At 50.9% G+C, this 13,481-nt stretch overlaps 1 protein-coding gene across 5 annotated transcripts in view; it reads right to left on the bottom strand.

Annotated features, from left to right (window-relative positions):
• The window catches only part of Fyn (FYN proto-oncogene, Src family tyrosine kinase), a 196,318-nt gene that overhangs the window by 37,808 nt on the left and 145,029 nt on the right, over positions 1–13,481 (bottom strand). For all 5 annotated transcript variants that reach the window (XM_052163520.1, XM_052163518.1, XM_052163519.1 and 2 more), the window contains 3 exons: positions 11,489–11,746; positions 7,989–8,085; positions 962–1,060 (listed from right to left, as the gene is read on the bottom strand). In XM_052163520.1, coding sequence (XP_052019480.1) covers positions 962–1,060; positions 7,989–8,085; positions 11,489–11,735 — 443 coding nt within the window. In that variant the 5' untranslated portion in view covers positions 11,736–11,746. The remainder of the gene's footprint in view (positions 1–961; positions 1,061–7,988; positions 8,086–11,488; positions 11,747–13,481) is intronic.

The following is a 13,481-nucleotide window of genomic DNA, read 5'->3' as shown; positions in this document are numbered from 1 at the left end:
CAACTCAAAACCCCAGTGCTGGAGAAGCAGAGAGATCTGTGTGGGAATACAAAAATCTCAGAGGAACAAGTGAAGGGACGGGGATTTGGCTAGGCTGAAGCGGCCTCCTCAATCCACAGCAGGCTGCAGGCTGTGAGCAACTGACTTCCTCCTTTCCCTTTCTGGTGAGGCCTGTCCCCAGAACGGGATGGGGGTGGGGTGGGGGTGGGGGTGGGGTGGGAGGGAGGCCATGGTCCTGAGCCTGGGACATCAGCCTCCCTCCCTGGTCCTAAGGGTTCCTACAAGTTTCTCTGGAAGGAGAATGAACCATGACCAGTCAATCATCCTTTGACAGCCCAGAGACCCCTATGACTTTCCCAAACTGCCCCTGGAGGGAGAGTGGGGTCACATAACTGCTAGACAGCATCTTCCAGCAACAACAACAACCGAGACCTCAGTCAAAGGAAAACCTCACTTGAAACCCACCTCACCTGAAGCCCACAGTACTTTCCAAGTTGCTTTGACCTGGGGCTAAAAGGTATGTGTTTTCAGAATGCTCAATATTGCTGATTACCAAGCAGAGGACTCTCTCTCTCTCTCTCTCTCTCTCTCTCTCTCTCTCTCTCTCTCTCTCTCTCTCTCTGTGTGTGTGTGTGTGTGCATAATTATCTGCTTCCCCAGTGCTCAGGGAGCAGACTGCAGGCTCATGGTGGGCTCTTGCTGACACATGCTGCAGCTGTGGTTTTCCCACATTAGTTTTTAACGTGGAGCTAGTTACTGGGTTTTCATCTAGGGTACTCATATAAAGCTTCTAAATAAGAAAGCGGACAGGCTCAGGAAACCATGAAGCTAATGACGGAAGCACTGGATTCCTTAACCTTTAACCACTGGGAATGTTCTCTCTCCTGGGCTGCGTCACTGGCATTTTATGTGATACAAAAGCAGACGCTTAGAAAAACAACGACAACAAATAACAACATACTCTTCTGCCTGGATGGAGTCAACTGGAGCCACGTAATTGCTAGGAATGTAACCAGTTTCCCCAGTTGTCAAGGAGCGGGCTTCCCACCAGTCGCCTTCCCTGCAAAGGAAAAGAAGAGACGTGAACGCGTCATCCACTCGGGCATTCTGCAGTCGGGTTCTATGCAGCCTTGCGCCCCTTCTGCAAACTTCCAATGCAGGCCCTAAGAAGCTGAATGCTTTATAGCCCAGAGCACCACGAGTTGAAGCTAGGGTGCTTCTCTGACGTGCATGAGGCTCTAGGTTCAATACCTAGCACCATGTAAGCCAAGGGTTGAAACCCCAGTGGGAGGTTGGGGAGTTCAGGGTCATCGTCAGGAGATCATAAAATGTTCCCACATAGGGCTCAGGGACATTTCTGGGTAGGAGGCAATCTTGACTAAGGGGTGTGTGTATGTGTGTGTGTAGTACACACCAGCCTCAGTAGGAAGAAGACACGACCTTCTGCAGGTCGAATGATAAAGAGTACCACACGGCAGGCTTTCCTCTGACACTTTCAACAGGATGTTATTCTATTACACATTCACAGCTTTAGCTGTCTGGATCTGAAGGAGGCCGGGCGGGTGTGGCTGGAGGGCAGGAGAGAACTGTGGGCCACTGCAGCAGAACTCTCAGGTGTGAGCCAGGAAGGGCACTTCCACCACTCAGTTTAAAGTCACTATATATAGAACTATTACCTATTCGCTTGGATTCATGAAGGCTGACGGCATGTGATCTTCCCCCCATTAACAGTGGGTGGGACAAAGATCACGTGCGTGGAGTTCAGCTGAATGAAAGCCTCTCTATCAATGAAGTCAGAAGTATGAGGACGGGGAAACGCCTGCCTGTCACCTGACCGTTACAGACACATTGCTTCTTTTTCTTCTCTTTTTAGTCAGTCCAGGGAGATAACAAGAGAAACCTCAGGCCTTTAACTTTTTTGTTTTCTAGTTGTCTTTTGGCTGGGCTCTGCTGATGCTCAGTCAGGGAGGAAAACATATTGGTTCTAGGCTGGAGATGTTCCTCCCCAGGCTGACCACATCAGGAAGACACCCTAGCCTCCTGTTAAGCCGGAGTCCTCCTTCAGGCTCCCTACAGACGAGACTTCTGAGCAGGGGTACCGAGGACCAGTGGTGTCGGGTGGGGTTTTAGAAAGTCACAGAATAAAAGAATAAATTGGGGGCTTGTTCAAGAGGGCCTGGCTATGAGATAAATAACAATAGAACACACACACACACACACACACACGTACACACACATGTACACACAGGTACACACACACACACATAGGTACACACACAAAACCAAAGTGCTACTAAGTTTTTAAATTATATGAAAAGTGCATGTCTGTGCATGTGTGTCTCTCCATGCAGTTATGTGTGTCTCTTTATACAGTTATGTGCACACGAGTCGGGGTGCCCTTGGATACCAGGGAGCTATGGCTGGGCAGAAGCTCATTGATGAGGGTGCCGGCAGCCACACTCGGGTCTCCTGGAAGAGCATCATATTCTCGTAACTCCTGAGTCATCTCCCTCTCTCTAGTTCTAAGGGATCATAACACATAGTCCTTGGCTGGGTTGGTGGAGCACGCATTGAGTCCAAGCTCTTGGAAATACAGCCAGGTATTCAAAACCGTAAGTTCAAAGCCGGGATGGTCTACCAAGTGGGTTCCGGGAGAGTCAGGGCTACACAGCAAGACAACAAACCAACAAACCAACAAATTCCTAGCACCTTTCCCTTTTAACCTCATCAAACAAACAGATCAAACCATGACAGTGATACTGTAGTTCTCTTACCCAGAAAACTGTTTAGTTATAATCACATTGAGTCCACATTCTTATTTGAAATATTTATACACATCAAAGAATTTACTTAGACCAGAGTCCCCAAGGAGAGCCATGTCCTTTGCCAAGTGACATCTCTCCCAGCTACCGCAGTTGTGCACCTCATGACACGGGTGCTTCGTGGGAGCGCGCTTCCTAGTGCACAGGCAGGATCCCGTCCCCACCACCAAGGAGAAAACTAAGTTAAGGTTTCAAGTCAGCACTGTTCCCATTTCTAGCCCCACGGAAATACATGCAGTTGTAAGTCTAGCATCTAAATATGTGGAAGCTATGCTAACCACCATGTGTGTTCAAGAAAAAAGGCTTCAGAAATACTGCCTTCATTTTAATGGTGACAATGTTTACTGCTCTGAAATTCCACTAGGTGGAGACATTTCATCATTTAAAAAAAAAAAAAAAAAAAAGCTCATCCACTGCAACCTGGCTCCCAACCTGGGAAATGCTCCAGAACAATGAAGAAAAAAAAGTAAGAGCTGGTTAGGTTAGCACAGGCTTATTTTCTAACGCATGCTAACCTTCATCACGTTAGTTCTAATGGAATTAAATTTAAAAAAAGTTAGCATCAGTTTCAGGTGACGTCAGAATGTGGGGGGAGAGCTGGGCATGGTGGTGCACGCCTTTAATCCCAGCACTTGGGAGGCAGAGGCAGGTGGATTTCTGAGTTTGAGGGCAGCCTGGTCTACAGAGTGAGTTTCAGGACAGCCAGGGTTACACAGAGAAACCCTGTCTCGTAAAACAAAACAAAACAAAACAAAACAAAAGAATGTGGGGGGAGGACGCCCAGACAGTTTGCTGCAAACTGGGACGAGTCCAGTCTCACTCAGGTGACTCTGCATTACCGAGGCAATTTCCAATTTAGGTTAGTGTCGGCTGCCTTGTTTTGGCATAGGTATCCGAACAGTTTACACACATTAGAATCTAACAGTTATTCACAAGAAAGATAGCGCCACTCTGGACTTCCGTTTCTGGGCCAGGCAGGGTCATTTGTTTTCCCCACAGGAGTGACACACAAATGATGACAAGCCACACATTATGAGACAAATGTCACATCTTGCGGCATTTTTCTCACACTCTATTCTCACTGGTCCGTGAGGAGTGGTAAGACTCAAAATATCTACTACAAGTTGTTAGGCAAATAAAGAAGCAAAACCTATTTAATTCACCCATTCATCTAAACAGCCCTTCTGCACAGGTGATGGTCTGGAGCAGGGTCTTTAACAGGACCCTTACTCTTGACTTGAGTTACTGTAGTTAATCCGGACTTGTAAATCCGCCTGACCTGCTGGGGTCTGGAGCAGGTTCCCAGGCCTGACCTGCTGGACTCTCTCTCTCCAGCCTATAAAGCTGCAGTTCTTTAAACTGTTCTTATAGTTCAGCGTTTTTGTTAGCTCTCACGGGGTGTAACACTGCCTTACCATTCTGAACCAAATCTATGATTTAACCCGACACTGGTTGAGAATAGCTTCTAAGTTTTTGTAACAGTCCATGTTCCTCCATTCCTGTCTTTAAAGTCCCCAACAGGGCTGTGGCTCCAGGTGCTGGGAGGCCAGCTGCTTAGGGGATCAGGTGGAGGCAGGAGTGGCTTTGCCAGGAGCAGCCAGCCTTGACCTGTCCAGCTAGCCAGGGAGTGCTGGATTCTTCCTGCATTCCACAGCTGCACTTCTTACTCAAGACAGTCTCTCCTAACAACTTTGTATCACATGGTTGTATAATACACAGTTTTTCTCAGCTGGGTGGTAGTGGCGCATGCCTTTAATCCTAGCACTGGGGAGGCAGAGAGAGGAGGACCACTGAGTTGGAGACACGCCCAGTCTACAGAGTGAGTTTCAGGACAGCCAGGGCTCCACAGAGAAACCCTGTCTTGAAAACCAAACCGAACCGAACCAAATGGAACCAAGTCAAAACAAACCACCAAAGTTAATCAAATCAAACTAAATTTTTTTTTCCTGACTATGATAGAAAAGAACTTCCGGTCGGTCCTGGTTTATGAGCATGATTCCAGGTATGTAAAATACTGACTGCATTTTAAGGACATGCTGTTTTTCAGGTGGTCAAATCACCAGTTACAAAGTGAGAAAACTGGATAGAACAGGTGGACTTAACTACAGTGCAGGGTGAGCTGAAGCCTTCTAATACTGAGAACCACCAACAGGTCAGTGAGGACCCCCATGCCCTGTGTGCACTGGGAGGAACCCCTCGGAGCATGTCTTGATGCGAGGGGCAGTCAGAAGGGGCACAGAGAGGAGGAGGGGCCGCAGCTGCCCCACGGGGTGGGGGCAGAGCCCCATTCCCCTCCTGTCAGGGCTGGCGGTGGGCGGCGGTGGGGGAGGAGGGAGGCAGGGAGGCCTCTGCACCATCTGCTCTGTGCTCTCGCTTTGTGTTTCCTTCCCTGTTATTACCCTTGACTCCAGGAGACCGCTTTGCTGCAGAAACCTTACTTTTCTTTTCCATAACCCTGAAAAGGGCCCTTAAATGCCATGTAGGACAAAGAATTCCACTCTTCAAGGGAAAACCCCTTAGCAAGAACAGGGTCAGAGGACCACAGAACTCTGGAACCATTACAAGCTATGCAGTCAAATAAAATGCACAGTGAGATAGACTGCATCCTTCCCTTCAACATTTCTCTAAAATTCGCTTTGTTGACAGTGTAGACTCTTTCTATAACAAAGGACAACGACAGGGACTTGACTTTGCCAGTGACTAACTGGGCCATGGCTGCACCCTCAAAACACAGGTCAACATCGGGGGTGTGCACAGGTGCCCAGAATTGGCTGCGCCTTTTTCTACCTCGCTACTTCTTACTTCCTAGGGCCTTCTGGTCAACCTCGCCAGTTAAGGGATATTATACAAACGGGGGAGCTTTATACAAAACCCAGTCAATAGTCTCTGACAAGCAGCATTCATCTGAGACTCAAACTAACAATAAGCAATCACAAATGGGAAGAGACCAAGGACAAACTGCCTCTCTCCACCTCTGCAGCCACCGTCCCCCATTTCCACTGTCACTTAGACGCTCCAGCTGCCTCTGATGGCAGCATCTGGGCTTTTCCAAGGTCACACCTGACACCATACTCTGAATTCTCAACCCTATAGCTCACCCTGGGCTTTGCCACCTGCCGGGACCGTGCACCCGGGCAGCTCCCTAACCTGTGCTCTCAGATGTCACGGAACATGCTTCAGACAGTTGTGAAGAACACACGACAGCAGTCCTAACTTAGCACACGGTCAGCGCATAAGGCGCTGTCAATAAACGGCAGGCAGCTGTTTACTATTGTGAGAATTCCGCGCCCACGGGAGCTCTCTAGTGGGGAAGGGCGGGCGTAATGCCGCTTGCACAGTTTGTGAGGATACAGGACATTTTGTTCTTGAATACTGTGGTAAAATCCATGTAACATAAATGGTTCAACTTTTAAATTTTTAAGTGTGAAGTTACAAAACAGTAAGTTGGCATACACAGTGTTGTACAAGCAGTACGTGGTTATACATACGTTTGCCATATATTTCAATAAATTAAAAAAAAAACAAAAACAAACCCACACCCATCCCTCTTTCAGTGATGACAATTGCTCCTAATTTTAAAAGTCTCTTGCTTTACACAGACAGTGTCTGCTGACATTTACAGTTACTCGTGTGTCGGGAGGTATGGGGGTTTGCTGTTGGAAGCTGGTATGTTCTCAGTGGAGTTCCGAGAGCCAGGGGCACCCTGGGGGAGGGCAGGCTTCCCATGGAGATACTCCTGAGGTTACAGGCGCTCCCTACTGCCACAGCCCTCCTCTTTCTGGGTATGTCACCTCTACCTCGACCCCTAGGTTCCTCTGTTTTAGAGGGGGCTGAAGGCTGAAGCTTCAAGTCATTCACCAGCCTTGAAATTCAGCCAGAGAGACTGCACTCGGACTTCTTAGTAAGAGCAGAGCCCCAGCCCCCCACCCACCCAGGGCCTGGCCCCCTGGTGGCAGCCTTTCCAGAGAGAGGAGCACTCATCAACACCCCTGCGGTGCAGGGCAAGGGAGTATCACAGTGCCATCTTCTTGGGAGTGGATTTTCCTTCAGTCCCCTCATCTCTGCATGCTGCATCTCTGCATACTGAGAGGGGCGATGCTTTGGTACTCCAGAAAGCGGAGGCACAGCTGCTCTTCCTCCACAGGTGATAACTGGGGGGTGGGGTGGGGGGTGGCAGGGGGGCCCTTGACCCCAAGTTTGCCTGCTTCCTGTTTATAGTTGCTCCTGGTAGTCATGTCTCAAGTGGGCGAAAGGCCTCTGCTTTCTTCTTAGAGCACAGACACCCCCATATTCAGGAAACCACCTCACCAGGCTTCATGGTTGTGAAAAGGGGTGAAACCTCCGGCAGTGCCCACAGCTGGAACATGGAGGCCACCTTAGAGCAGAGAGCTTGTGACTTGGCACCCAAGCCATTTGAGATGTGGATGCTTCTGGGCATGGGTGCTATATGATCTTTACTAAGATGCAAACCATGGACCCCGGGCGGGGTTAGAGAGACGTGCGTGGCTGAGAGTGCCCGCCCACAAGTCTGGTCCCTGCAGCACGCTCGCCTCAGGCCAAGTATGGCTGACAAACCTGTGGATGTAGTGCTGGGGATGGGGGGAGGGGAGGCCTGGGAGGGAGAGCTGGCTGGCTGCCAGCTAAGCTGAAACCTAGGTGCTCGGGTTCAAGGAGAGACCTGCCACAAAGTGACAGAGGAGGACACCTGATTGCTTCCTCTGACCTTGATGGGCGTCCCTGCCTGCAACACATGCATGTATGCACATGCATGGGTATACACACAGAGCAGCTTGCTCTCATATACACACATGCACACATATACACACAGAGCAGTTTGTTCACACACACACACACACACACACAAGCAGCTTGCTCTTTCATATACACATACACACACACACAGCAGTTTGTTCACACCCCCGCACACACATACACACACTCCCGTGCACACGCACACTTAGAAGTAGATTCTGAAAAGGACTCTGCTGCCCTCTTCAGCACTGAGTACTACGCAGCACTGTACTCACGCTCAGGCTGGAATGCTATGAGCTAGGGAATTCAGAACGCGCTCCTTCCTGATTGTCAGTTAGCGGACGCATTCGTCACGAGAACCTTTCCCCCAAACCAAGCAGCATGTGTGCCTCACCTCCCCCATCCCAAACTTACGAGCTGTTCAATATTTGAAATTTTTCTCCTTTGTGAAAACTCAGGTCATCTTCTGTCCGTGCTTCATAGTCGTAAAGTGCCACGAATAGTGTCACTCCTGTCAAAACAGGGCGGAGATTATCACACAGGGAACTGATACTAAGAAATCACATTTTCAAGTCTCATCCTTAAAAGTCTACGCGTGGTCAGCATTAATAAACATATTGAGGCATTGGAATTAATATGGTGTCACCATGGCTGGCTTTAGAATGTGGTCTGTGCAGATGGGCTTTCTGACAGAGCCCTAGAGTTGGATGCCTCGCCCATGGGGCTCTGGGTGGGTGCTAGGGAAGAGACACGGCTCTGGCGGACATGGATCTGTGGCGAGTCCTGACCTTAGCCCCCACACATTTCCCTGAAGGCTTGAGCTAAGGCCTGGGTAAATGGATCACTGTTTCAATCCTAGCACAAGGTGGCAGCGGATGGAACACATTTGTTCTGTGGTCTGGGGACGTCGAGACGTCTCTGCAATGCTCACCCTAGGTGGGAGATGATGCACTGCCCTTGGCGCCCACCCACAGCCGAGGCCATGGCTGTCAGCTCCTGATGGGTCTTGCTGCTGGTCCTCCCTGCCCCTTTGGTTCTTCTTCTGTCTTGCAGTTACCTCTCCTTACACGGTCTACACCCTCTTCCTCATCTTATGTCCTCTCACCTGCAGACTCTCAGGGACCTTCCCACATCCCGGAAGTTTCCTATCTATAGCAAACATCTACCCAGCATTCCACTCAGCCTAGGGCTTGCCCCACACAGTGGGCGGAGCACAGTGACTCTGCCTGGGTTCTCATGTCTTTACTTAGTACAGTATACAAAGGGGACACATGTCCCCAGCGTGACACATCCTTTCAGGAGACGGTGACGTCTCTACTACCACACTACCCTGAGGACGGTGCCATGCCAGCATGACAACAAACCAAGGCCCTGGCCACACCATGTCCGCAGTCTCTAACCGGGCTATCCCTCCCGGAGTCAGACTCACAGAAACACAGAGAACAGATAGAGACCATAAACGTATGTTGTTTAAGCGGCTGAAGTTTGTGGTTGTTAACAGGATGTGCTGACTAAAGGGAGCTTTTAATTCCTCTGTAATCTGCCTTCTCCTTTTGATTTCCGCACATTTCCAAGTGCCTGTTAAGATGGCTTATCAACACCTGGCTTTCTCTCTCCCAAGTGCCACTCTGCTGTGGAGGGCCGCCCTTTCCAGGGAGAGCCGCCCTTTCCAGGGAGAGCCGTCTTTCACCTGTCTCAGGACTGTCTTCCTTCCCAAGGGTTCCTCTGGGAGTAGAGGAGTCTGGCTTAACACAACATGTGGGGGGCCTCTACGGTCATGCCAACAATGATTTCATATTTCATTAACAGATGTCTCCTCTTTCATAATATAATAGCAGAGCCACGCCATCTTTTTCGTGGGACAGCCCTTCCTGCCCTCCTACTCCACCACTGAAGGGTTTAATGCACTGGGGACAGAGGAGGACGCAAAGCAGGCAGGTGAAGATGCGGACTGCCCGTGACCTTAGGGGGCCGTGGGGCGCGACGGCAGCCAAGGCCCCACAGATGGATGGACCGCCTGCTCATACGCCAGGCTCTGCCTCCTGAAACCGCGTCTGTCTGCGTGTCTGCTTTTGCCTATGTGCGCCATGTGCGTGCCAGAGCCCGTGGGGGCCAGAAGAGGACACTGGGTCCCTGTGAACTGGAGAAGTCACAAGTGGTTGTTAGCCGCAGATGGGGCCGGGAACAGCACCTGGGTCATCTGTCAGAGCAGTAAGGGTTCTTAACCCCTAAACCAGGGCACTGCCTTGTACACGTCAAATAACAGAAGGAGTTAGAAGCCTCTTCCATTAAGACTATGACGGAGCCCTGCTGGTGACCCTAACGAATGAGACACGTCCTCTGGGCGTCACATCCAGCCTTCAGGAGTGAACGACCAGGGCCGATGCCTCTGTCTGCTCAATTAAGCGTCAGCAGCACACTTTTGGCTTTCTTTCTTCTTCTGTGTCATCTCAGGACAGGCCCTAGACTGTTGCTCTGCTTCCTTTGCAGGTACCAGAGGTGGGGGTGGGGGTGGGGCACAGGACATGGCGGTTTGGTGAGGGTCTCATATAAGGCTAGATTTGAGGGTAAGCTAGTGTCATTGTAGCACACGGATGAGCTCAGGGTAGACACCGACACTGCAGGGCAGGAAAAGACAAGTGTCCAAAGGCCACAGTCAGGACCCTCGTCCAACTCCAGTGCATAAACTGCCCACTTAAAGAGCCCCAGCCTCAGTCGCATCAGCTTTCCGGGTGAAAAGACATGCTAAGGTTGTCCGAGCGGTTGACGCGAGGCATCTGTCCCCAGATGAGCCGAGAGACGCTACATTCCTTTAAACTTTTGTAATAAACAATTTTGGAACAAATAATGCCAAATATCTGGTTACCATGGCTCACACACTGGGAGAGTATTTGGAAGACTACAGATACACGAGACAACTTCTAAGAACTGTAGGGAACGTGTGTGAGGATGTGCGCCAGATACGTTATGGAGCATTAGCTAAGTCAGCAAACAGACATGCCAGTGAAACCCTGGGGCGGGAAAGAAAGGAAGGAGCCTTGGGGGAGGAGGGACGAGAGAGGACATGAAATGGTTTTGGCACGCAGAGCCCAGCTTGAAACCCACACAGCTGCTGTGATAGTTCATGGCTGTGCTCCCAACACTAACTAAGGCAGGGGGATTGTTAACAGTCCGAGGACAGCCTGGGCTACAAAGTGACAGCCTGTCTCAAAAGTTACACACAAAGCAAAACAACCAACACACCGGATGAAACAATAGAATATAGAGACATGAAAACTCGAGGGCTGGCCAGGCTGGAGCGCTGACAAGCCCAGGGAATGAGGGACGTGCCGCCAAATGACCACAGCAGCCGGAAGTGGCCGGCAGGCTGAACTGGGAAGAGGAGGGACAGAGACTACCCCAGAAGCGAGGGAGCTGGCCCTATCCAGGGTGGGAAGGGCTGGGAGCCCTTGGCTGACAGGCCATGGTGGATGCTACCATGCAGTTAGCAGTGCTGACTGGTGCAGAATTCTCAGAGCAGTAACAAGAGGCCTGCTGCTCTAGGAACACCAGCCAGGCGTTTAGATCTTCGCTATCCGACTTGGGCCTTTTGTTTTGAATGATGGAAGATGGACAGAGTTGATCAAGACTCCTCTGTTAAAGTGTGTTGACTGCAGCATACATGTAGAGCTGCCAACATAATCAGGAGCATAGCCAAAGGGCTGGACAGACGCTCAGAGGGTAAAGGCATCCGCTGCCCAGGCTTGATGGTCCGGGTTCGATCCCCGGAACTGCATGAGAGGTGAGAGGAGGGAGCCTGCTGGGGAAGCTGTCCTCCGACTGCCACACTGCCTGCACCCACCCCATCCACGTCAAGGACCCTGAAGGAGCACAGCGGTGCCCTCTGCCCTCCCGCCTGCCAGCTGGTGGCTTACCTGTCCCTCCTCTCGTGCGCAGGGTCCCAGTGTGAGAGGAGGAGTTCACGCCCCCAAAGACGGTGAGTCCCTGGCCCCCGGCTGCGTGGAAGTTGTTGTAGTTGGGGATGGAGGTCACGCCGAAGCTGGGGTAATGCTGAGGGGTGGGGTCTGTGCCATAGCGGTACCCAGAGCTCTGGTTCAGGCTGCCGTCCCTCTCCTCCGTCAGTTTCGCTGCTTCTTTGTCCTTACATTGCACACAGCCCATTATCCAAGTTCCTGATGGAAGAGAAAGGAGGCTCTTGAACACGCGCAATTGCCTGGCTGCTCTAATAGGGAATTCCGTCAGGGCTGACCGAAGCAGGGCCAGGGGCGAGAATTAGGAGGTGTCTCAGTTTTCCACAGACGGTAGAACGGTGCTTACCAGGTGCAACCTCCTTCCATGAGGCCTGTGCCCCCTAAAAATTCCACACTGCCTCGCATCTGCCCAAAGATGGCCTACCAGTTTCTTATGCTTTTCTTTAGTGGCCACAAACACTAATATGAGCAATAAAGTGAGTTTTTCAATATTAGAGCGAAACCCTCCGATACAGCGCCCTCTAAGGAGGCCGGCCGCAGCCCCAGACACCCGCACCGTGCGCACTTAGTACCCACAACAGGATGCTCGGTATTAAAGGTAAGAAGTGGTGACGGTGTGGGAAGTAAGACAGGGCAGAACCAGAGGCGGTCAGGACAGCCTCCAGGAGCAGAAGCACTTAAAGCTGCTAGTTAGCATTTCAAAGTTCTATTAGAGTTTGGCGTTCCTCAATGCTCTTCCATGTTCAGAAAGAGCACTGCTGTGGTCTAGGGACGGCAGAGGATGGGAAGGCTGCGTCAGGCTCCTGCACTGCCCTCTCACCTGCCTTCCCAGGGCCCCTCTTCTGGTAGATTCAGCTACTGCTATCGGAATCCTGAGCGGGCATCCTCAGGGCTGCTCCGTCTACCTCACCTTCCTGCTTCAGCTCTTACTTCCTGCCTGGGGACGGAGGCCTTGACCACACCCGCCCTTTCTTCTGGACAAGCAAGGAATCCACTATGCCCAGTTAAGATACCACTTCTTTTGTGAAGCCTTCTCTGACCCCCCCCCCCCAGACAAGATGGAGTAGTACCTTTCTAAAGTGCCCACTAGTTTCTGGGCTTTCCCTCTGCTTCGGACCCACTGTACCACATCAAAAGATGGCCTGTCTACGTGTCCCATTGCCCCACGGACAAAGGCCCACTTCGTCACAGACGGACTGCCAGTGCCCAGCACGCAGTAACTACTGAGTAAGTATCAATCGAATGAGTAAAAAGTCTGTACTGCGTTGTTTTTCTTTCTTTTTCTTTCTCTCTCTCCAAACCCAACCTTTCTCCTAGTGACTTTCATCAGTAGTATGTCCTGCTTCCCCAGCCCCATCTCCCTCTTTTTGAGGCAGGGTCTCACTATGTAGCCCTGGCTGTCCCTGAAGGCATGCACCACCACACCCAGCCCCTGTCCTGCATTTTCTGATGTCATGGTATGTAGGTGAGAAGTGAGAACTCAGACACACAGAGAAGGTAATGAACGAGACCACTGTAAGTGCACAGGAGGCAGACAGAACTTGCAGGAAGTGTCCCTGCCACGACTCTGAAAAGTAGCTTTGGGACCAAAACGTCAAATAAGAAGCGTATGACATGGTGTATAATAACAGACACTCTCTGGGGAGAGCAGAGCTGGCACAGATCAGGAAGAGCTTTAAGACCATAACTCATATCCAAGTTATGACAGGCCACAGGGGTGAGGAGGTACCTGGTGTCAGTTCCTAAGCACTGAGCTCGTCTGGACCAGGGCACATCAGACACCCCAGAGCTCTCACAACCTACACTGCAGCAAATGCTTAGTGAGCTGACTTCAAGTTCTTGGGAATGGGAATGTTTATCAGGCAGCCGCCTACCACTTGAGCTGAGATCACCAAATCTGGAGCCCATTTCCTCGTAAATCATTCGAGATGAATTT

This window comes from Apodemus sylvaticus, chromosome 19 (assembly GCF_947179515.1).
Source record: "Apodemus sylvaticus chromosome 19, mApoSyl1.1, whole genome shotgun sequence".
Taxonomy (NCBI): Eukaryota; Metazoa; Chordata; class Mammalia; order Rodentia; family Muridae; genus Apodemus; species Apodemus sylvaticus.
The sequence above is the reverse complement of the archived record's forward strand: the minus strand, read 5'-3'. Positions and strand labels throughout refer to the sequence as shown.